Source organism: Orycteropus afer, unplaced genomic scaffold, assembly GCF_000298275.1.
Source record: "Orycteropus afer afer isolate SDZICR_OR568_19922 unplaced genomic scaffold, OryAfe1.0 scaffold00064, whole genome shotgun sequence".
In the NCBI taxonomy this organism is placed as follows: domain Eukaryota; kingdom Metazoa; phylum Chordata; class Mammalia; order Tubulidentata; family Orycteropodidae; genus Orycteropus; species Orycteropus afer.
The window spans coordinates 12,435,457-12,446,069 of NW_006921651.1; the positions used below are offsets into that span (position 1 = coordinate 12,435,457).

Genomic DNA, 10,613 nt, shown 5'->3' on the forward strand with positions numbered 1-10,613 from the left:
GACTTGATGGCAGTGAGTTTATTAATTTGAATAATAACTTAATAATGTTTAATAATATAGCTAAAATAGTATCATTTCAACATAAAATCAATATAAAAAATAGTAATGAGATATTTTACATTATTTTGTACTGTGTGTTTATAAGCTTCACAGCACTTCAATTCATACTGCCATAGCTCAGGCACTCAAGAGCCACGTGTGGGATTTGTGTGAGACCATATTGGACAGTGTAGGTTCAGAGGAAGAGCTATATAAAACTGTGTAGTGGTTAAAAAGTGGGGTCAGGGAAGCCTAGAGAGAAAAAAAAAATCTGAGACTTAACAGCCTTCAAAGTGAAGGGCTATTCCTTGTGACTGATATTAGGGGTTTCCATCTCCACTGAGGGTCTGCCACATGCCACACACACCCCTACTATCCCCCACAAAAAGCTGGCTGATATTTCAGCTACATATTTCATTTAAATCTAAGGAATGCATTTCAGATAGGGAGAAATGGAATCTTAACTAATAGGGTAAATGTTTATCTTGCCTTCTTCCTTCATTCATCCCACAAACATTAAGCAAGGACCCAAGTCATCCCTTCCTCTCAGGGATGGGGTGGAGTTTGTAGTATCCAGATGTAAAGGCTATGATGATGATCATTCTCTGCTTTGGAAATGGCCTTGAGACCAATGAAGGTTCTAGCTGGGCAGTCAGTATCCCTTGCAGTATGGTGGTCCCTTGAGTTAATGACTGGATGGTATCTATTATTGCACACCATACCTTTTACATAGGAAATGTCTTTGAGCACTGGGAATAAAAGTTGTTCAAGAAAGAGGTTATAGTTCCAGTTTTCAGAAGTGGCAGAAGCTGGGCGTTGCTCCCACAGTAGCACCAGCTTTCCCATCATGACCCAAGCAGGCGGTAGTATGGTGGTTAGACAGTGGGAGGCTCAGCTCTCCCCTCAGTGACCTCGTGACCTTGCATAGCCTTCAAACTTCTCTGAGCCTTAAAATTTCCTATTTGCCCTTCTCAGATCAAAAGGTTAGTACAAAAGTCAGATGATGACAAGAATGAGGTAGGTGATGAAGTAGTGAGATGTGCTTTACAAAATAAAAGGATAGTAAAATATCAGGCCCTTCCTTCTGTTTGGTTCATCAAACCTCTTTCCAACACCAGATGCTTACTGGATGGATTCTAATCACTCCTTTGGGATCCAGTTGATTAAAGGGCACTAGGGGCTTCTGTGTGTCATAGAGATCACGTCAAGAGATTGTCTGCCTTCTGTCTTTGAACTGCATTTACCTGAGGTCATGAGGCCAGCAGCTGGAGTGTGGAAATCATTTGGTTTATATGAGAACTTTTGTTTACAGGAGCTGCGACCCAGATCTATCTTGGCACGTAGTAGACAGAGAGTCTCAGGGTAGGACAATTGAGATCTTCTACAGCCTTGCTGTGCACCAGCAGCATCGGGGAATTTCTTGGGTATTTGAAAAATGGGGTAATGAACCCTGTCCTGCCTGTCACCAGGGTTTATGTGGGGCTCACTGAGGATAATGTCAGTATGTACACTTTGTAAGGTAGGAAATGGTCTTAGGACAAGAGGGAAGGCCCTCACCTTTTCTGGGCCTCTCTGTGAAACAAGTGGGTCACATACAAAGATCTCAGAGTCCCCTTCTAGAAGGCCGTGGAGTTGTTTTGGCTTATTGCAATCATGGCACATTACCTGGTGGGTTTCTCTGAGGTGGCCCTTCAAATGTTCATCTAAGGAGACTTCCTAGTCCTAGAGTTTGCAATTGAATCCTCTCTAAGGAAAATGATTCCAAACCCTCTTCCCTTTAAGCCCTAGCTCAACAACGGAAAAACCAAACTCACTGCCATTGAGTCAGACCCAACTCATAGCGACCCCTCACTGGGTTTCCAAGACGGTATCACTATGGACGTAGATTGCCTAGTCTTTCTTCCGAGGAGTGGCTCGTGGGTTTGAACTGCCAGCCTTCTAGTTAGCAGTCAGATGCCTTAGGCACTACGCCATCAGAGCTCCTGCTTAAAAGGTGCATCTGCTTGGCCACGGGTGCACCCGTGTTTCCATAGCAGCATGTGGTAAGTACCTGGGCTGATGATGAAGAGTACTGGTTTCATTTCTACAGCTGTGTCAGGACACATAGTCCTATCTCTAGAAGCAGAAATATCTGCCCTATGAGATGTCTGAACTCATCTCCCAAGTTGGAGTGAGCCATGTGCAGATGTTTCCAGGGGAAGGCCTTGTCTGGCACTTCAGATACGACCAAGGAGCTTTTCAAAGGTGGTGTTTTCTTTTTCTATGGTGTAAGGACTGAAGTAATGCAGACCTAGTAGTTTTATGAGCCCTTGCTGCCAGAGGAGCCCCCATCAATGAAATAACAGACTGGCGTCTGATATGGCACCACCTCCACAGATGTTTGCTAGCTCAGAGTGAGGGGACCGATGTATGTGGCTCATGAAGGGACATAAATGTTTCTTAAGACAGCTCTTTGTGTCTCTCTCCTGCCAGTCTGGGGACCCTGTGTTCATTCTCACTCATTGTAGCCACATTTCCAATTTCTCATTTCACTGCCTGGATGCTTGCTGCTAACTTTGTCCATTTGCATTTTCTTCCGTGCACCCACTGTGTTGTGGAAACTCAGTGGCCACAGGCCACGGGTATCCAGTATCATCTGAGTGTGATGGTGTGGTACGTTTATTTGCACACGCTTTTTTATTTTTAATCCTTTCCAATGTGACATCTGCTAAAATGTCTCCCTTATAATTTGCTTGGTGATCACAGCCTTCTCATCATTCATTGAGAGCAGGACCTGATCTCACAGAATCTGAAAAGAGCTATGTGGTAAGATGCCTGTTGAATAAGACTGTAGCTTTTTCTAAAGAGAATCCTTACTGACTACTCGAGTCTAGACTAGAGTAATGCCTGGTTAACTCACAAAGCCACTAGTTAAAAGAGTTAATATGGCTACTGTAGTTGAAAGAGATGTTAGGATACCCACCCCCAGAAAAAAGAATAATAATAATAAAGCAGAGGAATTTAAAGACAGTATTTCCTCTCTGCCTCCATATGGGATTAAATCGATCCATTAGTGCATGATTGGGGAGAAATACTTGCATTTCTATTCTGAAATTATTCCATTTATAACAGTTACTCACTAATTACAGGCTTTTATGCTGCTGCCTTTTATTTATTTATTTAGTTTCGTACTAAATCCCAAATTCTTCTGTATCTTACCTGTTTTTCCATGCTTACGCCTGGATCCTTCCTGCACTCCACTACTGGAATATATATATATATTTAACCTGGATCTTCAACTCTGTTGTTTCCCTGGACTTATGTACTTCGTCTGGAATGTTACATCTCTTCCTTTCTTTCTTTTTTTCTTTTTGTCCCCTTGTTGACTGTTTTATGGGGGTTTCTGGATATCTTGGGGCCACCTCACAGGAAGCAGTTTGCAATGAGATCATAAACATTGCCGAAAAATCTGTTCATTACTGCAGCACTGTTTCTCATCCCCTTGACTTTCATCACAAGGTGTCCCCTTTTGACAATAAATCATCTTTAATCATTTCTCAGCAACCTCAAGCCCAGCACCGAAGAGTCACCCCAGACAGGCGTCAGACCTCACAAGATTTGTAAGTACCCTGCACAAACTGCCCTGCTCACATTCTTGGTGGGCTGTTGGCCTTAGAAAGCAGGTCGTTGGCTGAATACAAGAGCAGCCATTTGGGGGAATGAGCTAATCACTCTCAGATTCTCTGAGGATCTCTAGTTAAGGTCATATTTCCCATCAGCCAGTGTGAAAGCAGATGGCAGGTGAATAGAGGAGGTCACGGGCTATTGGGAGAGAGAGAGATAAAGAATTAATTGCTCTAGAAGGGCCGATAAGAGCTGTGCTGACTGGTTTCAAGCCCAGTGTTGTGGGAGTATAGAAGAAGGGGCATTTAATTCTGACTGGAGATGAATGAACAGGGTTGACTCATTAATTCATTCATTAAGAAAACAAAAAGAATTATTGGATACTTCCTATGTTCCAGGTATAGGGAAAAGGATACTTGGACCGAGCACTGAAAAGCAAATTGGATTTTGAGAGCTAGAACAGGGAGGTTAAGATCTTCCCAGCCAGCTGGACTACCCATGTAAAGGCATGGAGTAGGTAGTATGTGAGAACTGCAAGAAGGCCTGTGTGACTGCAGTTCATGGAGGGAATGTTACACATGAACATGGTCAAGAGGAAGGTGGGGACCAGACTGTAGAATCTAGAATGTTCTTGAGTAAGTTTGGATTCTATTCTGCAGGCACTAGGGAGCCACTGAAAGATTCTGACACAAGGAACATATTGATCGTATTTTGTTTTGAGGAGATAACTGGCAACACAGTAGAGAGTGGATCTCAGAGATGGGGTGGGGGAAAGACACGTGTTAGGAGATCTAGCTAAGTATTAATGAGGGCCTGAGCTAGGACCGAGTGGACATTTTGAAACCATGGAAGTATATAAGATTACCAAGGAGATTGAGGTAAAGAACAGGGAGAAAAAAGCTCAGGCTAGATTCTTGGGGAACCAACTTTTCAGACAACAAAGGAGTCACCAGTAAAGGAGACTAAGAAGGAACTGCAAGAGATTTAAAAAAAAAAAAAGGTATGAGAGAGTCATAACAGAGCAGAGAAGCTGCGTTTGGTCAGCTGGCCACCTACTTAGAGAAGCCAAGAAGGAGAGAAGGTGAAAATGTGCACCAGGCACCTGCCTGGCAACTGGGAAATCATGAGTGACCTCAGAGACAGCAACACTGGTGGAGAGGTGGAGGCCAAAGCTATGTTAGAAAGGGTTGATGAGGAACTGATGGTGAGTAGGAGGGGGGGCGGTATTTTTAGGATGGAGAGATTTATGCACATTTGTGCCAGAGGAAAAAGAACTTACGAAGTCAAAAGGTGCAAGAGAGAAGGAAAGAAACAAAGGGAAGAACCCTGGGAAGGGATCCAATGTGGCCAGGAGAAGAGACCCTTCCAGGGACTGGGTTCAGAAACAGGAGAGAAGGTGAAGGCACAGAAATAGAAATGTGGAGGCAGGAGGATGAAGGCACTGCCTGCTGCGAGTTTCATCTCAGGGAGTGGGGACGGGGTGAAGAGTGCTCTGCTGAGACGGGGGTGCCAGGACTGGTGGGGAGTGGAGGCAGGGACAACTTGAGGCCCACCCAAAATGACAGCCAGTTAGTGGACCCTAGCAGCAAAGTCATGGAACCTTCTCCAGCCCATCTCCACTATCTCAGAATGGGAACAGAAAAGTCAAGGCCAGCAAAGCAGTGATGGTAGGAGTTAAGGGGACCAAGCATTCTAGGTCGTTGGCAAGGACACGCAATGACAAGCCAGCCATAAGAATCCAACTTGGGTAGGAGACAGCAGGTAATACAGACACATTAAAGGGGCAAGAAATGCATTCATATGCCACCTAGAAATCTATCTGCATTTGTTAATTTCTCATTAGATACCTTCCTTGTAGCAGGCAGATCCAACCACTGGAGGACCAATACATTGGGATAAATATGTAAAGTTAAATCATCCCTTTAACTTTAGCAGAGCAGAATGAAGCTCTGGTTTCTGGGTACTGACACCTTCCCGTTTGCAGTCTCTCTCCTTGCCCATACATTGGAATCCACTGAAGTCTACTGGAAATAGATGATCAGTTTATTTACAAAGTATAATTTGCTACTGTTGTGTTGCAAATAGTGAGTGAATAGAATTGTGAAATCAGTGCATCAGTAGGTGCTCCTTACCTATTGGTTGAAAGAATAAATGGAAACACACAAAGCTTTTTTTGATGCCAACACAGTTGTCAAACTTCACCAGTGACAACTGCTAGGATAGACAGAACACCACAAACTGAACTGCATTAGACCAACTAGCAAAGAAATGAAGATCTTACCCTTGAACATAACTGAGATTTAAAAAACAGCAAAAAGCCTTCTTTTAGGAGTTAAAGAAAAATAACATCCACATTTAAAAGCAATTAATCCAATGTGTTTAGGGATGTAAAGAAACGCAATGTGGTTTTGCAAATCAGTGAGGCAATTGGAAACTACTTTTTATAACACATACATACACACACACCCATATATACATAGTATTAGGAGAAAAACCTACTTTTTATACCTTTTACATACATGGTATGTTGTTGTTGTTGTTACGTGCCATCGAGTCGGACCCCACTTATAGTGACCCCTCCTTGGGTTTCCAAGGCAGTATCACTATGGAAGTAGATTGCCTCATCTTCCTTCTGAGGAGTGGCTGGTGGGTTTGAACCGCCAGCCTTCTGGTTAGCAGTCAAGTGCTTTAGCCACTATGCTACCAGAGCTCCCTCATATATTGTATAGAAATTAGTTACATTTAGTTGTTACATATTTAATTGCCTAATGTTCTCCAGTGTGTATATGACCAGAGGACATAAAAATAAATATTATTTAATTTGATCTTATTAATGTCTCCAGACCTAAGTAATTTCTCATTATTCTTAATAATCTCTATAATTACTCTTGGTTAAGAAAAAGCCTTGGTTAACTTTAAGGAATGCAGGCATCTGGACAAAAACACTTAGGTGTGGTAACCAAATAACATTAAATAAGAGGATTAATCAAGACTAACAGAAGTTTCCCATTCCTGTCTTTCTTGATATATGTTAAATGCATCTCCCCCAATGCTAAGTTATCAGAGAAATACATAATAAAATACCTTTATCCCTACTGATAAGTAGGAAACACTAAATGTTGATTTAATTGAAATAGGTTTTAAAAACATATTATTTAATCCTGTCAGTGTTTGAGTCAGTTAATATTCACTTTTCTCATTTTTAGATTTAGCTACCAAGCATTATATAGCTATATACCACAGAATGATGATGAGTTGGAACTCCGAGATGGAGATATCGTTGATGTCATGGAAAAATGTGACGATGGGTGGTTTGTTGGTAAGTAACCTCTTCCTCCCGGTTGTGTGCTTAAGGAATGGCCGGGAGTAATGAGCCATGCAAAACGCAACATTCTCTGCACCGGAAGAGCCTTCGCAATTCATAAACCACAGTTGAGAAAGACGTGCCACTCTGGCTCTGTCTGCCCTTAAGGCACCGTAGACGGTACTCGTGTTGAATCCAACACCCAACTCTGCCAGCACCTGCTGCACAGAAGGGTAGTTACCCAATTCATGAGTGAGGTTTCAGTTCACATTTCTAATGTGCATATGTCCATTCTGTGCATGGAAAATTTGTTTTTTAAAAGTCTCAGGAAACAACACAAAATTTTGTGTGGGCCTGGATCTGTGCCATGAAGCTCAGACATGTGTAGAGATTTCAAAGACCTCACTTACTCCTGGTTTCTGGTAACTTTAATCAAAGCAACTAATTTGATTGAAACAAAAGTTTCACATTTATTGGAAAGGGAAGAAAAAGGCCAACATTTGTTTAGATTCTATTACAAACTGAATGCTGTACTGAATATGCTTTCTTACCAAATTCTTCTCAGCAAACAGCCCTGTAAGATAAGAATGATCTTCCTTAACAGATTCAGAAACTGAGGCCCAAAGAGGCTAAGTAACTAACCCCAGGTCACCCAGAGAGTAAATGGTGGGGTCAGGATTTAAACTCAGGTTTCTCTCTCCCCAGGTCTATATTCTTTCTGGCCAGGTATGAATACAGTGTTGGGAGCCACTGACTTACTCTTTGCCTCCCTTTTTCCTTCTATGGATGGCTTTACCTTTATCTTCTTTCCGAAGACCAGTTCTTCCCTGATCTCTCTGGAAAAGCTTTGTAAAGGAGAAGGAATGTCAGGCCAGTTGGGGAGTACAGCAAGGCCTCAGCATAAGAGATGCCAGAAAGAGTTGGCTTGTCCCCACCAGCTTCTTAGAAAGCCTTGAGCCAGTCTGCTTAGAAGAAAATCAGACTGGAGCAGTGACATTCTAGTGCAGCATAGGCCATAGAAACATAAAGCAAGTCACATGCAAAACTTAAAATTTTCTAGAAGCCATATTGAAAAAGTGAAGAGAGACAGGTAAAATTAATTTTAACAGTATACTATATTAAACTCAATATATTCAAAATACTATCTTTTGATTTTGTAATCGATATAACAAATTATCAGTGACAGGCTTCACATTCTTCGCGTATAAGTCTTCAAAATCCGATGGGCATTTTACAATTATGTTGTTATGTACCGTCAAGTTGGACCCAACTCATAGCAACCCCTCCTTGGGTTTCAGAGGCAGTATCACTGCAGAAGTAGATTGCCCAACCTTCCTTCTGAGGAGTGGCTGGTGGGTTTGAACTTCCAGCCAACTGCCAGCCTTCTGGTTAGCAATCAAATGCCTTAGGCATTACACTACCAGAGCTCATATATGTGTGTGTGTGTATGTGTGTGTGTGTATCATGTCTCAATTCAGACCAGCCATGTTTCAGTTCAGGTGCTCATTAACCATATTGGGGCTACCATATTAGATAGCACAACTGTGGTATATTTTAGCTACTAAAGTCTTCCAGGGGTATTTGCATTTTTTACAAGTGCTTGCAGGGGATGGGGGAGAGTCTCAATTCTCTAATGGAGGTATACCAGGCAGCTGGGTAAAGGAAATACCTTGAGAGTGTCTTCCTCACATTCCTCCACCACTTCAAAAAGTAGCCCAGTAGTCAGACTCTAGTCCCTGGGTGGCACAGAGCATTAAGCGTTCAGATGCTCACCAGAAGATTGGTGGTTCGAATCTCCCCAGAGGTGCCTCAGAAGAAAGGCCTGGTGCTCTCCTTCTGAAAGGTCACAGCCATTGCAGACATTGTGGCGTGGAGTTCTGCTCTGTAGCCCATGGGGTCACCATGAGTGGGAATCCACTTGACAGCAACTGATCATAGTCAGCCGGACTGTGAATGAAGTAGCCCACAGAGTACTTCCTTATCCATAGGGAAAGGTGCTAACAGTCATAGGAGCACAGGCGATTCCTTGCCATTGCAGTTCTCTCCAACCTACTTTCCCTTCTCCAGTAAATAGATAGGGGTTCCACTGGATGTTTTAGGTGTCTTTAGCTTTGACATAGTCCAAACAAAGTGGGTTGTGATGTCTGCCAGGAAGAAGGGAGTGATGACCCAGCATGTATCTGCCACCTGAGCTTTAGAGAGAGATTCCCAGGGGAAGGATCTAGATTAGGAACTTAGCAGGTCCGGGGTGGAGCAGCCTGGGCTCCCTACTCCTGGTCCGGAAGCCCTGACGAGGTCAGTAGCAAAGCCAGAGTCTATTAGGGACTTAAGCACAGGCTTCTGAGAGGAACTGAGTCATAGCCAGTGGACTTTCAGAAATCCTGCAGTTTAGAAATTATAAATCTCAGGTATCTTGTTGTATTGGACAAGTGTGCAATAATTCGTCCCAAAATGAGAAGTATTGAAAAAAGCAGTGGGTTGGGAGTCAGAAGACCTGGGTTCAGTTCCTGCCTCTGACATTTACAAGGCTATGTTGTTGCTATTAGGTGTTATTGAGTGAATTTCAACTCATAGCAACCAAGGGTGTTGGACTAGAGCCACCCTGTGGGGTTTCCTAGGCTATAATCTTGATAGGAGGAGCTCTGGTAGCATAGTGCCTAAGGCACTTGACTGCTAACCAGCAGGCTGGCGGTTCAAACCCACCAGCCACTCCTCGAAAGGAAGATAGGGCGATCTACTTTTGTGGTGATACCACCTCAGAAACCCAAGGAGGGACGCTATGAGTCGAGTCCAACTCGATGGTACATAACAACAACAGCAGCAATCGTGACAGGAGCAGATTGCCAGGTCTTTCTACCGCAGTGCCACTGGATTGGTTCAAATTGCTAACCTTTCAGCTAGCAGCCAAGCACTTAACTGTTGTGCCACTATAAGATTTCAGAAATGTCACTTAAGCTCTCTGGATTTCCTCACCTGAAACACAGGACTATTAGAAATGCCTGCCTTGCTTGCCACTCAGCATTATTCTGCAGCCGAAATGAGATAACCCAGGGGAAGTGCTTTGGAAACAATCTGCTATCTACAAGCCTAAAAACAAAAACCAAACTCACTGCCCTTGAATCAGACCCAACTCATAGCGACCCCTCCTTGAGTTTCCGAGGCGGTATCACTACAGAAGTAGATTGCCCAACCTTCCTTCCAAGGAGTGGCTGGTGGGTTTGAACTGCCAGCCTTCTGGTTAGCAGTCAAATGCCTCAGGCAGTATGCCACCAGAGCTCCTATCTATAAACCTAAGAGGTTGTTGTCAAATGATGCGGGAACAGAAGTCTCTCCCTCTGAACTCCCACCAGTGGGCTTTCTCATTTTATGTGTTTTTTTTTTTTTTTTTTTTTAATAGGTACATCAAGAAGGACAAGGCAGTTTGGTACTTTTCCAGGAAATTATGTAAAACCTTTGTATCTGTAAGAAGACAAAACCACCGAGATTGTTTTTTGTTGGAGGACGAAGCAGAGTTCCTGAACCAGGCTGGCTCTTTCTTTAAACATTGAGTCAATAGGATAATTAATGCAGTGGATAAAGTAAGAAGCAAAAAAGAGGGACAGAGAGAAGTGTTGTGTTTAACCCAAGCCTGTCTGAGCTGTGTATCAGGCAGGGCTGAACTGTGTGC

At 43.1% G+C, this 10,613-nt stretch overlaps 1 protein-coding gene across 1 annotated transcript in view; it reads left to right on the forward strand.

Moving 5' to 3' along the window:
• SORBS1 (sorbin and SH3 domain containing 1) overlaps positions 1–10,411 on the forward strand; it is a 122,154-nt gene extending 111,743 nt beyond the window's left edge. The window contains exons 27-29 of the mRNA XM_042780825.1: positions 3,580–3,638; positions 6,849–6,961; positions 10,344–10,411. Coding sequence (XP_042636759.1) covers positions 3,580–3,638; positions 6,849–6,961; positions 10,344–10,411 — 240 coding nt within the window. The remainder of the gene's footprint in view (positions 1–3,579; positions 3,639–6,848; positions 6,962–10,343) is intronic.
• The last annotated feature ends 202 nt before the right edge of the window (positions 10,412–10,613 follow it).